The sequence below is a fragment of the Spermophilus citellus genome (assembly GCF_964194105.1).
Source record: "Spermophilus citellus genome assembly, chromosome: 2".
Lineage (NCBI taxonomy): Eukaryota > Metazoa > Chordata > Mammalia > Rodentia > Sciuridae > Spermophilus > Spermophilus citellus.
This window is the reverse complement of record NC_138183.1, coordinates 62,707,742-62,728,536: the sequence shown is the minus strand read 5'-3', so window position 1 is coordinate 62,728,536 and position 20,795 is coordinate 62,707,742. Positions and strand designations below refer to the sequence as shown.

Here is a 20,795-nt window from a genome sequence, read left to right as displayed (position 1 = left end):
AAGGGAAAATATTCTATAAAAGCTTTCCATTTGTTCTTCATTCCTTCCCATATTTTTAATTTTTATACCCATTTTTGTACCTTTTTATATTGCCTATCATTTAATAATAGCCATTTTAATCATGTTCATATTAAAGATATATTTTATATTACCATACTTCCATATTAAGTATTCTGAATTTGTTTGCATAATTGCCCTTCCTGTTTTCTTTTTACTCATTAATATCACTTTCTTTCAAAGAGCCTCCTTTACCATTTCTTGTAAACAGTTATGGTGGAGATATATTTTCTTATCTTTTGCTTGGGAATGTCTTTATCACTCTTTCATTTCTCAAGAATAGCTTTGCAGGGTACAGTAGTCTCTGTTCATTGTCTCCCTTTTAATACTGAGAAAAATCATACTATCCTATCCTGGCTTTGAATTTTTTTTTATTGAGAAGTCTGTAGTGAGGTAAACTAGCATACTCTTACATGTTTTTATATATATTTTGTCTTTTTAAATCTTGAAAATTTTCTTTTACCCATGACAGCTTGAGTATAAAATGTCTTCTTGTAGAATTGTTTTAAATTTGACTGAAACTTGGACCTTCTTTTCCAAGTTTAGGAAGTTTTCTGTTATTTCTTTGAATAAGCTTTCTATCTCTTTGGCATTCTCCAGTCTTTTTTGAGTCCCAATAACCTGACTATTAGCTCTTTTAATATTTCCCCAAAGTTCTTGTAAAATTTCTTCATTTCTGTTTTTTTTTTGCATCCTCCAACAGTATATTTTCAAATAGCCTGTTATTGAACTCACTAATTCTTTGTTCTGTTTACCCATCCCACTGTTGATGCCATCGAATTTAATTTTTGTGAGTCTATTTTTCAGTTCAAGAAAATTTTTTTAACTGCTTCCATTTCTTAAAGTGTCTCTGTTAAAGGATTGAAATGTTTTTCTGTGTTTTCCTTAAGATGATTGAGTTGCCCTAAAACAGTGGATTTAAGTTCTGAGAATTATCTCATAGTAATTACTACCTGGTCAGTTTCTGGAACTTTATTGTTTGTGCCAGGTAAAGTCATGGTTTCCTGAAAACTCTTGATGTTTGTTGGCATGTGACATCATCTGGGTATCGAAGGATTGCCATTTATTCCAGTCTCCCTAATCTGGTTTGCTTTATGTCTTTATGTCTGTTTTTCCAGAAATTCTGAGCAGGCTGTTTTTTTTTTTTTTTTCTCTCTGAGATTTTAATCATTTCCACTATTGCATCACTGGATGGTACTCAGGTCAAGGCTTGCTAGGAGTCTGCTATTGGCATGTTGTCAATATTTCAGTACTGAAGGGTAATCCAAACCCAAGTTTGTCCCAAATAAATTATTGGTGTTGTTATCCAGACAAAAACAGTATTAAGTGTTTCCACAAGCCTCTCCCTGGGGATAGGGTAGACACACTTTCCTTATGCAGTTATCAGTCTGTGGTCAGACACTCCAGGGTTCTGCCCAGCTCTAGGAAGTCATCAAAGATGGACCAGTCGAGAACTTCTGTTATATCTGTTGCCATCAGTGCTGTATCACACCTTGGGTCCACAACACACTAAGACCATCAGAGCATTGAGGTAGAAGCAAGGCCCATACTCTTTTGGGCTGCTTATTACCAAGGTAGACTCATAGCCCAACACCAATGCAACCAGCCATAGTTGATAGAATTCTAATAGATTTGAGGTTACTTGTCTTTCTTTTCTTTACACTGGATGGTCTGAAGGAACCATCCACAATCAGGCTGGGGACAAGAGCCATTAGGATCCAGCCAATGTTAGGTTTCATCAAACTAGCAGTAAGTCTCAGAGCAAAGTCTTATGCTTACTACCCTGCCTACCCCCAGTGAATGGGGTTTGGCTAGTATTGGTGAAGGTAGCCTTTGGCCACCTAGGCTGACATTAAAATGATTCTCACGGACACAAGGACCTAAACAGCCCTAGAAATGCACTAGGCCTACACCATAGCTGTTTGTGATATAGGCCCAAATGATCCCATTTCACTGTTGCATAGATTTCTGCCTGGTTCCTATCTGTGAACATTGGCCTGGTGATAGCTATGTTGCCTGAGGTTAGAGTATGGGTGGGTGGTGGAGCTAGTCTTTTGGCAAATGCCGCCACTAAGCTGGATCATACCTGAGTCTAACAGCCACAGAACCCTGCATAATTTCAGGAGGAGGATGGGTGTGCCATAGGCTCATTCCAAGGCTGAAACTAATGCAGCTGAAACTTGGGTCTGTCCCACAAGTGCACAGGTCTCTGCTTGATACCAGAGTTGGTCTAGAGATTCCAACTGTAAGCTATGGCCTGTTTGAGGCCTTCAGTTTCTACCAGGTTCTGGGTATTACCATGTTTCATGCCCTGCTCTCCAGAGAATGGAGATTTGGTTCCCATCTGTGCTACCCAAATTGGAGGCCTGGTGGAGGCAGTCAACTGCCTGTCCCAACACTGTTCCAGTGGATAGGACTACGGAGGTTGGCCTGGCAGTATGGTGGGGCTTTGGCCAGCACAGGGTTTCACCATGGCAATTCTGGGTTTCAAGTCTAAGGCCTGGACTTATTTCTCTCTTCCTCTCCCCAATTTGGAAGTGTTTCTCTTCACACTGCTGCTTGGGGGAGGGAAGGTGACAAAAGCAATTTTTTCCTTTCCTGTCTTCAATCTTTTTGTTTTATTTTATTAAAAGCAGGCACTCTGGTCTCTCATTTGATTTTCTTAGTTTTTGTGAAGGTAGTTTGTGTGAATAACTGTTCAGCTTCATTTGTGAGGAGAGATTGTTTGAGGCTCTTTTCTACCATCTTGCTCTGCTTCTACAAGTTACATTTTAATTTACTGAAATTATTTTTAAAAGTTTAATCTTGGATAGGATTAAGGGAGTCTTAAGCTAGTTATTAGCTGGGTTATTAATTAATAATTTCTGCATTGTGTATATGTGCAAAGTTATTTTTTGTCATCATTGGCAGGTGACAAAATATATCTGTATATAAAATAATGAATTGCAATGATCAAAATACCAATAACAGGGGCTGGGGTCATGGCTCAGTGGTGGAACACTTGCCTAGCAAGAGGGAGGCACAGGGTTCAATTCTCAGCACCACATTTAATAAATAAAGATCCAATGACAAAAGATATTTTAAAAAATACCAGAAACAATGTTCTGTAAACTTTGTTCTAATTTTTTTTGGATAAGGATTGTGTGCTATACAATCAAATCTATCAAACTAAAGATTAGGTAGAAAGAGAGGAAGAGTCTAATTATATATTCAGCATCAGAATTTCCAAAATAAGGTTTAAATAACAGGATTGTTTCATTCTGTCATTTCCATGACAACAAGTAGTTTTCTTGATGTTGTTGATTGCATTAACAGACATACCAGTGGTTTGCCTTTCCTTAACTTATGAACTTGATGAACAGCAGCTTGTATGTCTTAGAATATTTATTGCTGTTTGGCAAGGTGAAAGCCACTTAAAAATTCATTCCAGAACTTTTGTTTTTGCTGTCAGGGAAGTGAACTCTTCCACTTGCTTGGCTTGTAGTACTATGGTCCTGAAGCTTCCAGGAACCACAAAGAAAAGCTAAAAATTCACATTAAGAAAATAGGAATCAGGCAGGAAGATGGTGAAAGATGTCAGGTTTTAAGATATGTCCTAAGCCCTGAATCCAGTTGTGCCTAAATATTGTGTACGCCTATTCTTTTAGTATGAGCTAATAAATGCCTTTATTTTCCTGGAATCAGACTTTCTGTCACAAACTTAAAAGTGCTATCTTCATGGATTTCCTATTTTCCTTGACAGCAGTTGATTATAACTTTGTTACTTGTGTCATTTTCTCTCACTAGACTGTAATTTCTATGTAAATAGCAGCAATGTTGTATTTGTTCAGAGCTACTTGCCCAATACCTAGAGCAGTTCTGATCTATTTTCGGTGTTCGATAATACTGAATGAGTTAATAATCCATGTTCATGAAGATTTTAGAAAAAGTAACTCCATGGATCTGTTTTTATGTGCACGAGAGCCATCTACCATTTCAAGATAATCATGCTCACAATGCACTTTATATTGTAGTCATCTTCCACTGAGTCAAGCATTCTCTATGATCTCTTTCTTTGCTGTGTGAACTTGGGCAGATTCTGAGCCTGTTGACTTATCAATGGAAAGTGCTTATGTCAAGGTAGGCGCTTGTAAATAGTAGGCTCTTGGTAAACAGAGGAGCTCACTAGATGACCAGAAGAGGGAACATATAGCCAATTCACAACCAATGCACTTGAGTGGACAAAAGCAAAGGCCGGGGCTGCATAACACTGACATTTTTATTAGAATTCATTTGTAACAAATGGAACTTGTGTCAGCAAAGAACTGATTTCATACAGACTTCTTTCGCCACCAATGTAACGAAGTAAGAAAATAAAAAGCACGCCTTTCATTCTGTAAAACATTTACGCGTACTACTAATTAGAGGTAATTGTATTTTTTTAACAAGCCATTTTACAAGTTATTTTTTAAGTTCTCAGTCTATGCATCCAAAACGAGAGCAAAGAACACAACTGTTATTATCTTTGTAAAGACACTCCAAGCTTGGATGGCAAAGCCACGTAACGGATGGATAGGATGGATCTGTAGCCTTCTGATCTCTGCTGGAGTATCAGGGCACCCATCAACCCAAAGGAACACCAAAACCCAAAAAAGGAAAATGAAAAGGGAATTAAAAAGAAAAGAAGGGGCTAAAACAAAGCAAAACCAAACATAAACAAGAAAGAAAAAAAATCTGTTTTATTGCAGATTTTTTCTTTCCCTTTTTATGTTGTGTTATTTACATACACATAAATGAATTTTTGAAGCAGTTTCTTACAGATGGGTTCAAGTAATAACATTATTGGGTGTAGAATCAATAGGGCAGTGCATAGTACAAAGGTATAGAAAGTGCAAAGTTCCCTAGAGGCCCTTCCCTCCCCTGGCTGTCCTCGCCGTTGTCTAACCATGCAAATCATTTTTAAAAAAGAGCTAAAATAAAGTTCTGTACAAATCACTTTTTATATATTTTGATTTTTTTTACCATTGTAACTAATTACAAAATTATACATAACTACACGTACATAGGTAAATAATAGCACCGTACTGGTTATGATGATGAAAATAATTGAAAACTTGAAAGTTTATGGTAATGGCAGATAAAGATGTTTACCTGGGAAATTAAAACTTGAATGGTCGTACAGAAAAGTACAGAGTGGAATGCACATCAATGACAGTAAGGGAGTTAGTTCTAGGAACAGCTCCTGAACAGTAAGATTTCTGGAATAGTCTCCACCTCCTTCGTCTATGGTATGCATCCCATTCATTTTCTCCCTGTGGTTATTGTCGCTTTTCCCTTTGCCACATGGGCAGTGTTTGTTTCAAGGAGACAAACTGCTCACTGGCCAATGGTTCTGGTGTGTGATACTCCATCAGAGTCTACATGTCCGACATGGCATGTCTGGATGATGCAATGTCTGTCTGACCCCTTTTGTTTCATTAAAAGAAAATTACAGCACTGAGTAATCTGGCACTTGGATAAATCTTCAAAAGATACAAACTAAAAGAAAACAACAACAGACCCACATAGTGCACATTCTTTTCTGGTTCTGATGTAGGTTAGAGAGTCTCATTCTGAGGTAGCCTTCTAGATACTTTTTTTTTTTTTTAGTATTATATATATTTTCTCTTTTTTTGTTGTTTTTTAAATTTTTTACAAAAGTGCTCAAATATGATGCTTGCAAGTGTTTGGTCTCTTGGATTTCATTCTGCTAGCAATGGGAAAAAAATGTGAAAACAAATATCCTTCCATGCAGAATATCCATGAAGTTAAAATTAAACGAAAATATTATACTGATATCAAAACTTTTAGAGTTCTTAAGATTTTTTTTTGAGGGTTCTTAAAAATCATGTTAGGTGATGTGGCAAACTCATGCCACCATCCATGGCTTCCTATAGAAATGAAGTTGGAAGATTTGGGGGAGATATATATTAATTTCCCCTTTCAGAAAAATCCTAATGGAATATCTAATATATCCCAAAGTTGCCAATGATGTGTGTTGCTAAAATAAGTTGGGTGCAGCTACTGCATGTTCCAGAACAGATTTGGAAGGGATTATAAATAAAACAAGTAGCTTTTCCTGATGTTGACAATTACGAACGGAAGGGCCCTGATTATCCAAGTGCTTTGGGCTGGTACAATCACTAACATCCCCGACTTGGTTGAAAACTAGGAATGCATATTATTCAAAGAGTTTTTGTACATGTGGTAAACAGATAATGCTTTAATTGAAAGAGTAACAGATATGAACAACTAATGGAAATAGGAACCAAAAGCTAAAAAGAAATGCTATTAAAATAGGCATCAATTATAAGGCACTCTAAATGCAAAACTAAAACCAAAACAAAACAAAGTACAGCACTTCCCAGGAATGCTGTACACCACAAAATGTTTCTGACTGAACAGAGTAACATGAGTTTGGCTTTGCCCCTGTTACATATCATAAATGCAAATTTCATAGCACATACTATAGACAATATACGATTGAATACACTTTTTTTTAAACAACTTGATAGCTGATATATTACAACATTCTCCCCTCTAAAGGGATATGCACTGACCTTTCCCACATGCACACCTCTTAGATATTGAATAATTTTTTATTGCACTAGAGTGTTAGAAATATCGAACTTGGTTGGAAGCCTGGCTAATGAAACGGTACCTGTGAATATGATTGGGTGGGTGGGGGAAAATTAGGGGGTGAGGTTTGACAATCACTGATGTGCATTCCTCGTTTCCCTTTTTAAAAAATTGGAATATTAAGAAACACCAATGTTGTAAAATTAGGGACAAACTGAAGAAGATGTTACAATAGCTCTACCCTTAAGAAAACTAAATTTCGGAAGAACTGAATGATAGCTAAATCTTTGTGTGGACACACTGTCTATATATACATAGACACCCTTCTAAAGTATGGATATATATGTATATACGTTAGCAGCAACTTTATACTTTGCGCTTCCCTGTTGATTCCAAAAACAAAACAAGATTCTCTTTGATCATTTGAAGAGAATGGGTACTTTCTTATCAATCAAAATTGAAGTGTGAAAGTAATATCTGATGAGATGGATACTGTAGATTAAGAGTATTGCACAAAAATGTGCAAATTTCCAACTTATTTGATATTTCTACAGCAAGATATCACAGATAACAGTTTGACAGCTTAAAAAAACCTACAATTTGGAAATAAAAAAAATGAGGAGTTATGTAACTTTTTTAAAATTCACTTTATCGAATGATACATTTTGTTAAAAAAAAGTTTACACAGTTAGAAATGAAGCACAGGTCAGCAGTATCTTTACAATACTAAAAAACTAAATCAAGGACTTTCTTTTTAAACATCCCCACCCTCACCCCTAAGATGCTGTTACGAGTGGCATGGTGGGAAGGGGTGATGTCGAAGCAGAGTCCGTCTAAATCGTGAGAAGCCACGCCAGCAAACATCTCACGCTGAACTGTAGCACTCTGGCAATTTCGCTCTGTACCTATCAAGCAATCTGAACGAGATGGTGGTTCTTTGCTGTGATTTCTTCTTCCCTTTATTTTGAATCCTTGAGGTATCTGTAAATAAAATCCTTCAGATGCCTCATGAGTCAGGATTCTCATTTATTATTTTTCGGGTTAGATTATTAAACTGTGAATTCTTGGTCCACCTGGAATAGTTTGTTTTTAATTTGTTTTGTGTGTAATAGTCCCACTAAGTGGTTGTTAGCTAGAAGTTAAGAAGGACTTCTCAAGTGCCCTGTATGGCTCAGAAGAGACTCCATGGATAGCGAAGGGCCTGTAGTAAAAATCCTGAAAGGGTCAGGGGTTTCTACGTTGCATAGTGATCAAAGCTGCCCAGGTACTCTAGTGCGGCTCGGTAGCAAAACTGGTACTGATCCTGCAGGAGACAGGGCATGGGGAAAGAAGAGGAAAATGAAAAGCCGTATTGGAAAACAAACTGGAAACACAATCACTACTTTCTTTAGTCAGTTTGATCCAATGACTAGTCAGTGATAGTGAGCAAAGAGTAATTAATCACATGGAATGTTTATTAACTTTACCAATCAATTTGACTAAAAGTCTCCTAATGCCAAGTAGTGATAACTCCAGTGAATATTACCTTCCAGACAAGTATGAACCATTTTCCAAGTATTAACAACTACCATCAACCAAACCCACAGGTCCTACATGCCACAGTCATCTTTTACAATGATCCCTGATTTGTGGTAACTAATTCTCAGTTTATCAGATGAGAGAGGCTGATAGAAATACAAATGGCCTTTAAGGAAATGCGGATTTATAATTCCTACTGCCAACTGAGTTTAAACTCTGACTGGACACTAGACCCTGCACTATCAGAGTCACTCACCATCACTTTTGACATTCATGTGTAAGTGACAGAGGCAGCCACAAGCTAGATGGAATACCAGGCTCACAAGTCACTTACATAGGGCACTGGAGTTCCAAGCTTTTCACCCCTGAAAATGGTATCACAAGACTGGCTTCCCACAACAAAAACTACGTGGGCAGTTTGGCCTAATTCTGTGTGATTGCAAGTTGTCTGTTTGAGAGAGGCCCACACTAAAATAAAACAGAATGAAACATGCCCTTTTACAGACAAGGCGGAATGCTGTCATACTGGAATAAATTGGAGGATTGTTGGAGAGATGGAAAAATTACAATTTATAGATGACTATAGGGATGAGAGAAAGTAGGATTTTCTTCCCTATAAAAGAAACTTATTTTCGGTAGCCAATGGGGCTGAAAGTAGATAGTTTCTATTTTGCTTAAATGTGCATTTTTCTACAATAAAAATGGTAATGCAAAATAAATGGAGTTTGCTTTCCTATCTTGTCACAGTAAGTTGTTTGGCTAAGTGTTAAGGCTCTTTAAATGTCCAATTTCCCTCTGTCACCCCCAACACCCATTAAGTTTGTCAGGCCGACATAATGTTTTGAGTACTGCAAACCAAATGCTTGCACTATTTTGAAATCAAAGTCTGGAAGATATTGTGAATGATGCATTTAAGAACAAATAAGTAAATTTGCATAATTTCATGGCCACTTGAGGACTATACACTTTCATTCATGTAATCCTTAGACATAAATGGTCATTAGGCCAGATTGGCTTAATCATGATCTCTCATTTTTCTGAGAAATTTCCATATCAATTATTGGAAATAGGGGTCTAATTTCTCTCAGTGTATCAGGATTCCAATATTTAAGAAATACAGAGCAGCTGAAGTAAAATGGGCTGAGAGGGCATATTATGTACCATACATTATATTTATATAATAAATAGGTAAGTATTAATCATTAATATTGTATATAATTAATTGCTCTTTTGTGGGTGTTAAATGTTGACAATTTAAGCTAGTTTAGCTGAATGCAGACTCTCATAAATCTCTCCGACACTGAGATATGAATATTTTCACTCCATTTAAAGAGGGGCAAATGAAGTTCAACAACATTAAACATTTGATGCCTTTTCCATAATCTTTTGTGCTGGACTCTGGGAGATCCTACCTAGTGAAACACAAGCTTTTGAGATGTGACAAACTCATGAAGATTTTCCTTACCTCTGTCTGTACCATGGCTGGCCGTTGTGTTCTTAACATTTTGACGGTCTGGAAGATATCTACAACGCCTTCATATCTCATTCTTTCCAAAACAATGCTCAGAGTTATGAAGACGCCAGTTCTTCCAACGCCCGCACTGCCAGAAAAACAAAAGCAACATTCCTACTTGAAATGCTCATACTCTCAGCTGCTTTTGCTTGGGGGAGGACATTCTTCTACATTTCAAGTTTCTCCACAGCTTTGTTCAGGAAAATGTGCAATTGAGTTCGCTAAGGGATTGCTCTTGGGATGGTGTGTTGTCTTTCAAATGACTTTTCAACTGGGGTTACATGCCATTTTAGAAGGACCAAGAAAACAAACATTGCAAAATAAATGTTGATAAGAGAAAGGGTAAAAAAAATACCTTTATGGTATTCATGCAGATCCTGACACTCTAGACCTTGCTTATAAGAATATTTTCAGAGGATGAAATAATTCAGACGACGATGAAGCATACTGGGCACCTTCAACTTTTCTAGTGCCTCATTCACTTTGTAGTCAAAGTCTGCAGGGTGCCCTATCACCTCTTAAATTTGACACTGGCTTAGAGATTCTATAGCAGTCCCCCCACCCCATACGAGAGGATTTTTCACTTAGTCTTCAGGGAGAGTTTATGAATACCCTGCATGTATGTGTTAGGGAGATGTCATTTGTTCCTTGGAACTCATAATGTTCAACAGATTCTCAAAGGGGACTTCAATGTAAAACAAAGCTTTACTATTTTAAGGTGATCAGCAGCTGAAACCCCAGGGTTTTTGAGTTACTCTGCTGTCTTTACTATTTCCAGATAATTCCAGAATCTTCACAGCAGCAACAATGAAAACTGAATTCATAGCTCTTGTGCACTTAAGAAGTAGAAAGGCATCTGGAGGTTTAGGTAATGAGGAAAGCAGTGAATAATCTCAAAAATCCCTACATTTTTGGATCCTAATTAAATGGCACGCGTAAAGCTTGGGTAAAGGCTGGGGAAAATGGATGGATTCATTTACCAGGGGATGTAGCTGATGGGCATATATAAATAGTGTGTCCCATTATAAACTGCAGTTTCTACACGAAAATGTTAAGTGAGGCTTTAAAATCCATATGTAGTCTTTAAACAGCAACTGAGGATGTCCAGCAGCAGCCAAGGCTTCTGCTAAGACAGAGAAGATGACCTTGAAGGTCCCTTTGAACCTTGAAAGCCTTAGTCCTGAGAGACTGTGACCTATAATTTTTTTGTTGAATGGTCCAGGTATACCAGTGTCTACCTTATGTTGATTGAATTGCTCCATTGTAACAAAAATACAGTGTTTCTGGCTTTCTATAAAATATTTTCAAGAAAGGCACTGACCTTATAACATCTAAATTTATTGACTTTATCATGTTACCTTAATAGGCTATAAATTAGAGAAGTGGTATTTTCAGGCCATTCCCAGATAACAGCAGATATCAAGAAGTCTTCAAAATATATGTATTTAAGGTGTGTGAAGAGCATGCCACAGTATTTACACTAAGTGCTTAAATCCTTGTGTGATGGTAAAAGCAATGAGAAGAAACAGACACATACTCTTATGTACCTGTGAGAATGTCCACAGCTAAAATGTGTATTAAGTTAAACATTCTTTTCCTCATAGATCATATTAAAAAAGTTTGAATTTGCATTTGGGAAAATTATGTGCAAAATTTCTAGTGTCAAGTATTTCAAGTCAGGTATACAACATCCACTTTGAACATTTGAGTCTGTCTGTCACATTCTACATGCTCTTTGCTTTGTAGAGAGCAAAGGGCTTTTGATAACTCAGCATAAAGCAAATGCATTAAAAGTAAGATCTCTTTCTCTTAGAATAGACCTGAGAAGACAGGGGTGCTAGAAAGGCTCTTTGAGGTCATTTGAGACATTTAAAGTCACAGAGCTACATAAGAGTAGAATTAGGATGAGAACACATATCTTGAGAACCCAGACTAATATTTGTATTCTTTTGAGATTCTGCCTCCAATGTCACCAAGAACTAGATTTTTTTTTTCTTCTTTCAAATACCAAAGCAAAACAAACCTGATAATCTCAGTGGCTTGGGAGGCTGAAGTAGGAGACTCAAGTTCAGAGCGAGCTTCAGGAACTTAGCAAGAACTTGTTTCAAAAAAATAAAAATAAAAATAAAATAAAATAAAATAAAAACAGGCTGGGGCTGTGGCTGAATGGTTAAGTACTCCCTGGGTTCAACTCCTGGTACCAAAAATAAATAAACCTGACAAACTCCTCCAGGACCATATAAAAGATTAGATACTAAGACTTCAAGTTGCTAGCATCCTAAAATATAGTAGTTTAAGTAAAATTAGATAAATTCTGTTTACCACAGGTTTTTTTGCATAGCACCTTCCAAAAGCACTAAATTTATGGTGAATGTCTAAATCGTTTACTTGGTATTTCTATTAACTTCAATGACTTAAATTATAAAATGCTCTAGAAACTGTTGAAAATAATTAAGTTGAAGGTGCTTCATTTTCTTATGTAGCAACAATTTTCAAGCAAATTGCATTTTTAAGTGAGGTACCATTCGAATCACTTATCAACTGGCAAGAATTAGTATTGTCATTAAGGCTTGATAGCTATTTATGGTTTTCCAAGACAAACACAGGAGAAAGATAGTTATCAGTGCAATGCTATGAAAGTAAAGCAAATAAGAATGGATTGACACAATAAATTACGATTAGGGAAAATACCAACACTTCCTGGCAAGGAAAACCACAGTTTGCTTTTTTCCCCAATAAAATGTAAATTTGAGAGATGAAAATTTTCCTCTGATTTTCACAATGTGTTTCTGAGAATAAATTTTCAACTATGCAGATTCATGGCAATAACATTTATTTTCAATGTTGTTATGCACTAACCACAAACGGATAGTTAGCATTCATGATTCTCAACTCACCTGCAATGGACTGAAATGGGTCCATCTTGGCCAAACTGCTCTTTTGTTTTATGGACTTGGCCAATGAAGTCAATAAATCCTTCTCCAGACTTTGGCACTCCTTGCTCTGGCCAGTCAGTGAACTGGAACTGCCTCACTGTTCGGGACTGGCCGTCCTTTACAGACAAAACCACACACCAGGCCACAGAGGAGGGGGCAGCAAGCGCACAGACCACAAGAGCAATCATATTTTTTTCCCAAAATGAAAAGGGCAGAAAAAGTTAGTAACACATTTAACTGGAAACTTAAGTGTGTTTGTATCTTAGCTGCTACAATGTTTAAATCAAATTTATTTACTCACAATGCCTTCTTTTAAAAACCTAGCTTCTCTGATAGTAGCCAAATAGTTCTATTAATAAATGTTTCTGAGACCCAAAGTTTGGTTTCAGAATTATTCATCCAGTCCACATTCTTTCTAAAATGGAACAAATATACTCTTTCACAAATTTCAGAGTTTGCTAACTTCTGAATATGAAAAGAAATATCCAGAGCAGAGAGGTTTTGGTGTTGTCATAATTTCACATCTACTGTGTTTGCTTATTGCTTGCATTGTCAAATCCCAACTGGTGACATTTAAAGGATCTGACACTGACTAGGTAGATACTGTTAACCTGGATGCCCCACCTGTCTCAGAGACATAGTTTCTAACCATGGCAAACGACATAGCAGGTGCCTTTGTTGTTAAGCTGGAAGTGAAATATTCCTTAAGGAGACCAAAGTGATTTTTTTTTCCAAATAAATGCCCTTTTCTTTAAAGAACTCTTACTGGCTGATGACAGGAATTAAGAAGGCTATGGATTTTTTTACAGATATAACCCAAAAGACAGAAAGAAAACAATCCAGATGTTTCTTCACTGAAGTGACTAGGTGAAATTGCTCTGACTGGTGAAGTATGATGGTTTGAAGAAAAGATATTAAAGCACTTCTGATTCTTTTGGGAATTTTTTTTTTTTTTTTGGAAGCACTGGAGCAGAAAGGACCCTCAGCTCACAGAAGCAGGAATACTAATCATGCCTATCAAATGTCTCCTTTGACTTATCAGGAGAGACAGAATCCAAGCTTCCAATCTAGGAAAACTGATGCCATTGGAAGAGGCTTCTTCCTTTCTATACACTTTTTTTCTGACATAGGCAGCTTGTGTTCCCAACATTCTGTGTAAGTGACAGAGGCTCAATTGTTCTCCTTCAGTCATACTGAGAAGAGGGTGACTCAACTAGTTTGGTGGTTCCTATAGGCACAGGTTAGAGTCCATCTGGGGATGGAGGTAGAAGAGGAAGAACACAGTGACTTTGTGATAACACACAGGAATACAGAAATAACTACTTGGCTCCATAACCAACTTGTAAATGGTTACCATAGAAGCACGATTTACTTCCTCCTGTTCCTGGAAAAGGTTTGGAAAGTGAGGCTAGGTAATATAGGTTTGTTCTCCTCTGAATGTCCTGGGGATTTCATTTCTGACCACAGTTGCTTTTAACAGCACTAAGAGGTCACATGCACAAACCTTTACTATTGGAAGAGAGACCACCCAATTCCATTTAAAGGTGACCTGTTTAACTATACAGTATCAAGTGCCAACTTGCTTTCTAAATTGGGAAGTTGAGATTAGAAGCACACCAGGAGCACAAACAGCAAGTGCTGTGGTAGCTAAGAAAATTACACAATCACAGGGAGACTTAAAAAAGAGAACATGTGAGCAGGTTCTTACTATTTCCTTTGTTTATTGAAATCAGATTTAATTTGGAAATATGGGGAGTAGTAAAGATGTTTCTGCCACTGACAGAGCCTGTCTCTTGGTCTCCATTATCAGAAATAGTTTGTGAGTTTACTTGAAGAAGGCACTTAAGATTTTTAGTCACATACGTTGAAAGGGCATTTTTATTTACTTATTTGTTTTTGTAAAGATTAGGGTTAGTCATCCCAACTCAAAATGAGACCAGAAAAGTTGCTGCCTTGAATATTGTCACCTTTAGGGTAGTTATTACTTCAGATAGTTTGGATTAACACATCTGTTACCAGGGCCACCCCTCCTAACTGCTTTCTCTCTATTTAGCTTTGGGCATTAGTAGACAATCTCCAAATGTGAGTTTGAAGAAAGCTGATTTCTAGGAAAAACAAAAACAAACAAACAAAAAAAAAATGGATCTAGTAAATAGCTTTACTCTGGAGTTTTGCTCCACCAACCCATGGTGACAAAACAAAGCAGGGCTTTGAACTGACCCAGTCTCCCCTAAGAAGTATTTGAAATCATGGTTTGAGAGTGGCCAAAGGCTAAGATATTAAAGTTTATGCCTAGAACATCTGACTTCAGGAATGAACCTTGGACCCAGCAATCTTGATAAAAAATGCAGAATGAAAATTAGCCAACAAGGGTCATGGGTGCACAGCTCTCATGGACAGACATATTAGCACACCGAGGAATAAACCATGCCAGGAATCAAATTAGAATGTGCAAAGCTTGTCAGATTCTTCTAAAGAATGCCATTTGCTCTGCAGTTTTAAAATCATACCAAATTAACCTCCAAGCCCACATGACCTAAAGGGCTTTGCAAAACAACATATTTACAGCCTCAAGTAATGAAGAAATCAAAAAAACCTCCAAAGAGAATGAGCTGAGAAGGTGAATGTAAGCACAGCCAACCAATCAGTAAATGTTTCCCAACACACTCACTCACCCAGTGCATCCCCAACATTGGGCTGCCAGATGTTTCATTTGAATAGAAGCCAAATCTGGGTTTGTGAGAGTGCTTGCCAGACAGAGGAAAAGTTACTCTTACATATTTAAAGAAAAAAAAAAAAAGGTCATCCAGAATGGGTGATTTCTTCTCTCTTTGGGAGTATGACTACTTGGCAAATGTTTTTCCCAGAAAAAGTGTAATTTGGATGAATTTTCAGCTAATGGTTAAGACTGTCAACTTACCCTGGCATCTGTGACCTTGAATTCTCTTAGGATATACTGTGGCATGTTGTACTCAGCCATGGGGTCTACAACAAAATACTGGTATCTTGCAGATCGTTCTGCTGGCCAGTATTGGTGGCATTTCTCCTGAAAGGAGAGATCTATGTTAAACTACATGAAGTGAAAATAAATTTTTCATGTCAATATATCATCTCTTTCACTAATAAAATTTTGAAAATCGAGGCCATTCCAAGTGTATCTAACTCATTTTCTGTTTAAAAACCCAAAGCTCCCTGAGGATAGGGAAACCATCTGTTTTGAAATTTGCCCATGATATCCAGCACGGGACCTGGCATATAGTAATTGCATAATACACATCAGTTGAACACTTCAACAGGGCGGGTATCTTTCTATCTATAAGTTATCCAATTGGCATCACACCACCATAGCTGACTTGCACCACTGTGGTTTGGAATGAAGGAAATTATCCAAGTGAACACAGCAAGAAACCTCTGAACTGATCTAGTCTAATACCACTGAGGAACCCAGGGCCCAGGCAGTTTTAATGACCTGAGTAAGCCCTGTGGAGAATCATATGCAAAATTAGATAAGTCAGTTACTTTTCTAGACTGATAGTATTTTTTCTTTCTCTATGGGCTTTAAAAATTGGGTTTCAGATATATTTCTACCATTTTAATGTATATAAAGAAAAGAGAAAAAAAATACCTTTAGCAAGCACGTCAAAATGCTTGTGTGTTCTGAATCTAAGTGGTAGGTCCTTAGGTATCTCTAATATTACTTTATGATTATTTTAGAGTCATCATTTAAATACAACTGGGATTACATCCTTGGAGACACTATATAACTTTCCAACACATTATTCAGTGGTCATTCAAGGTAGGTAAGTAAGAATTAGTCCCATGAATGTTAAAAAGTCAAGTTCCCTCATACAGAGATGATAGCACATTTACTTATTAAACTCCAGCCTGTCCAGAGCAAAAGGAAGTAAGAATATGCTGAGTTACATGTAAATCTAACAGGAGCACCTGCTGACTCATTTGTCTCTATGATTGTGCTTCATTGGAAACAAATCACTAGATCTTTCCTCAAAACACACAAACAGCTCCATGTGGTTTTGCAAATTAGAAACCAACAAGGAGTAATGAATGGTCCATATTGTGTCTGTTTTTCAAAGAAATGAGGTCGGTACTTTGGTAAAATGAAATGCCCTCTTCTCTAGAAAGTGAATCTCTTAGGTGGTGATACACTTACCCTGCCCATTTCACGTAACTTGGTGAGCATCACAACAATGGTGGAATTGTGTTCCCATAGCATCCGCCAGAAGTCTTCAGTGGTCTCTGCCAAGGGTCCCTGGGTAGCAATGTAAGCTTTCTGTTGTCTGAATTATAGAGATGAAAAGAGCCTGTTAAAGTATTTCGAGAACATACAAAAGCTCACACCTGATTTGTAAACATCAAACCTGGTAATAGAAAATGAATACATTATTAATGCAATTGCTGTAAATTCCCTTTCAGATTACATAATCAAACAAGAGCATTTAATACATTTTGCAAAATAAATTGCTTTGTTAATATTATGATGTACGACTTTATCATTACTATTTAAATTTTAGTGTAATGCTAATAGCTCAATTTCATGTGTCATACAAATCACTTAAATAGTTATGCAGCTTCGTTTTGTAGAAATGACGCTCACGCAATCTATTAAATTTATGAAATATGGTGCAAAATAGCTTCTTTATTAACACCTTTCAAATCCAAATGTATTCTAAAAGAAGAGTGCAAAAGGTCAGATTAAAAACCTCCATAACTGCTGCTTCTTACTCCTATCCAATATAATAAAAAACAAATACCAAGGGACTGAGTGCTGACCTATGCAGAAAGAAAATGGCTTTGAATTGAGATGAAATTCTTTCTGGTTATGAAACTAGGGCACATGTAAATATCAAGGCTTTGGGTTGTCAGGAGAGCAAGAGTATATACCTGTATCCATCAATAAAACTGGCATTGATGTAATCAGATCCTTCTACTCCTCGGATAGGCTGCAGACATACCCTTGTGGATTCATATGGCATAATATTAACAAGGCGATTTTTGAATTTATTACATGGAAGATTGGCACTGATGAATCTTGAGGTGTGAGCTTTTGAGCTGGCTAGACGCTGTTGAATGAAAAAAAAAAAGAAAAAAATTACAAAGATAATTTTAGCCAGGGGCTTGAATGGAAGGTAGCCAAGATGTTGTTTTTAGATATAAATCTTGTTTGCTTTAAAATAAATGACTATTCGTACTGCTGTGCATTTTACATCTACCTGATTATTTCACATTGCCTATCAAAGTTTTAAAATGTTATGTTCTGAGAGTGTGATCTCTCAAATTAAGACACAAAAGGGCTCAAGGTATTGCTACGAAGCAAAGAATAGAAAGGAAAAAGAGGAAGAAATTGTTTTATAATCAGATACCTGAGGATCCTAAAGGTCAAATGAATCTTGTACTTCAAAATTTGAAAGGTTAAGGAAGTAAGGCTACTTCTCAAAGACAATCCCAGAATTGACCTGCTCCTGAATAACCACATCACGTCTGATGCCATACCTTGAACTCGAGTTCCATGCCTGTGACATTCTCGCCTGTTTCTATTTGTGTCAGCTTCTGGATGTAGGCATACAAGTTTCTGGCTGGCACTTCGGTATTTCCACAAGTCACTGCTTCCAACAGTGCATCGTGGATAAAGATGTACTGGTCCTCTGTTTGAACCATGTAATTCCTCTGGGCTCTCATTAAAGTTACATGGCCATAAATATCTACAGTTTTTTCATGCTTTATTCTTTCTAACATGGCATCTATTACGATGAAACAACCAGTCCGGCCAACTCCCGCACTGCAAGGCAAACAGAGAAAAGAAAAGCCAAAATTATCAGGGAACCAACACATAATAAAAGTATTTTTATTATTCTTATTAACTATGTTTTAAACTCAGGAATTCTACTGAAGTTATTGTGATGATTTTCTATCCCTCTAAAGTCAAAAGTATTATTAAGCACCATTACTGGAATTGCAGGGAACCAAATACTGAGCCAAATTAATTTAATTTTATCAGGTAGAAACATTAAGTCCACAATTACCATGAACCTTGATCACAACAATGCAACATGGATATTTTTTTAAACATTATGTAAAAATACAACTATTTAGGGTATTTACATTTTAGAAGCTATTTTTAAATGTTGGTCACGATCTAAGAAGGCTTTCTTCCCCAAACACTCTCAATATTGTGGTTCAATTTACAAAAAAATAAAATAAAATAAAACAAAGCATTTAGTAAATCACTCAACTTAAAACATCTCATATTCTGAAACTCCATAAGGAAGTCCTAAGACTAATTTAGTGAGACGTATATAATTAATATATTAAAATGCTTCACACGATATAGCACAGAGTATTCTGGAAAGAGATTTTTAACGACAAGCCATTGGTGGAGAGTATATGTTCCTTGTTTTATTCCATTTTCTTCCAAGTTGAATGTATCTTGAAATTCCAGGTGAAATCCAAGTGTTCTGTGTGTGAAAATAAAGACCTCAATTTTTGCTACTGGAAGAGCTCTAAGGCGTTTTTAAAACTCCATTACTTTTGGACTCATGGGTCATTTTCCAGTTGGTAGAAAAAGATTCAAAGAAGAGGCCATGAGAAAGTCAACAATGTACAATGGCTAGACAAGACCTGTCATTCCAAGGAGAATCTAATTTTCTGAACTGGATTAAAGAGTCAGGTGCCTGAAACATTGAAATATCCTATAGTTGAAAAGAATACTAGGAAGATAATACATCTGTGTTTTTACAACTTCAACATATACCTTGTGTGCTTACTATTTATCAAATCCTTCAGGCTGAGTAGTACATTATGTGTCAAAAATGGTTCAGTCCAAAATATTTTCTTTTTCTTTTGATCATACATGTTTACCCGAATGGTCAACACACAGTCAACGTGAATAGGTATAGATCAACTTCTTAGATATCAAGTAAGAGATAGCTTCCTTCATTTGCTATAGGCCACCTGCTGTCATCAGTATGTCTAAGAGTCCATTTAATTGCCTGTTCAACCAGACTGTCCATCTTTTCAAAGTACTTCGCTAAGTGAAATGGGATGCAATAATGATGATGACTTGGATTTTAATTCTATCTCAGAATCTATCAAAGAATGTAATAGTTTATATAACTATTATTATACAAGAGGAGAAAAAATACTGTTGACTTTGTGGACGATGTGGCATTTGAAATGGGACCTGAAAGACAGGAGTGATGGGGAATTGAGAGTGCTGAAACAGCAAAGAAGAATAAATGACTTATAAAATCATACTGTTGGCTCTGGGAGCAACCTGTGAAAATTTTCATATGTCTGGCAAGGTCCCTGTGCAAGGAGTAGACCAGAACTCCAAAATAAATGACTTTAGTGAGCACTGGGGTGCTTGTCTCAACTAAAATGGCAAATTTTCTCTGGTGCTCTCTGGCTATAAGATGGTAAGAGAACATATGTTTTAACAAAATAATACTTTAACTACTGAACAATGTAGATCAAATCCAGTTTCCACATAGGAACCTGTGGTTGTAGACCAGGCTAAGTGGGAAAATTTGATATAAACACTATTTTAAAATTACCTACTGTTTTATGTCCTATGCCAAAGAATCCCTGAATGCTGATTCTAAAGCCCCATTCACTTTTAAGCCCACAAATAGATATGATTTTGAGATATCATGCAAAAGTCTTCTTGGTACAGAGAGTCTTAGAAATCATTAGCACCAAACCAATTAGAAACCAGATATAAACATGAACATGGAGCTCTGTTAGCATGGCAGTTCCAATGCAGTGAGATTCATGAAGTTCCGTTTCATTCACTTTATTTACTAAATAAACTTGGCAGGTGGCAAGTTTTCCCTGTCATTGTCTATCCCCACTTCCCTACTTAGTATGAACCATCCTCTTCTCTAGATCCCCTAGTACCTTAAATACCCCTCCACAGTTAAACTGTATAATTAGTTAATCTGAAAGGGTAGACATTCATAAACAACAGTGCACATCTTGAGAACAGCAACTGCATTGTATGTGCCCTGTACCAAGTGTACACACTAAACATTCAATAACGTTTGTGAAATAAGTAAATGAAATTGTGATTGGCATAGAGGCCTTATGTAAGGAGCAGCAAGCCCATTCAAGCAAGGAAAACCTACTTAGGAAGCAGGGCTCTTTCAGTCTCTGAATGC

At 36.8% G+C, this 20,795-nt stretch overlaps 1 protein-coding gene across 4 annotated transcripts in view; it reads right to left on the bottom strand.

Moving 5' to 3' along the window:
• Positions 1 to 4,333: 4,333 nt before the first annotated feature.
• The window catches only part of PTPRD (protein tyrosine phosphatase receptor type D), a 507,860-nt gene continuing 491,398 nt past the window's right edge, over positions 4,334 to 20,795 (bottom strand). For all 4 annotated transcript variants that reach the window (XM_081282603.1, XM_081282605.1, XM_081282604.1 and 1 more), the window contains exons 27-33: positions 18,133 to 18,418; positions 17,524 to 17,702; positions 16,793 to 16,919; positions 15,542 to 15,667; positions 12,583 to 12,737; positions 9,638 to 9,773; positions 4,334 to 7,957 (exon numbers count right to left, since the gene is read on the bottom strand). In XM_081282603.1, coding sequence (XP_081138729.1) covers positions 7,889 to 7,957; positions 9,638 to 9,773; positions 12,583 to 12,737; positions 15,542 to 15,667; positions 16,793 to 16,919; positions 17,524 to 17,702; positions 18,133 to 18,418 — 1,078 coding nt within the window. In that variant the 3' untranslated portion in view covers positions 4,334 to 7,888. The remainder of the gene's footprint in view (positions 7,958 to 9,637; positions 9,774 to 12,582; positions 12,738 to 15,541; positions 15,668 to 16,792; positions 16,920 to 17,523; positions 17,703 to 18,132; positions 18,419 to 20,795) is intronic.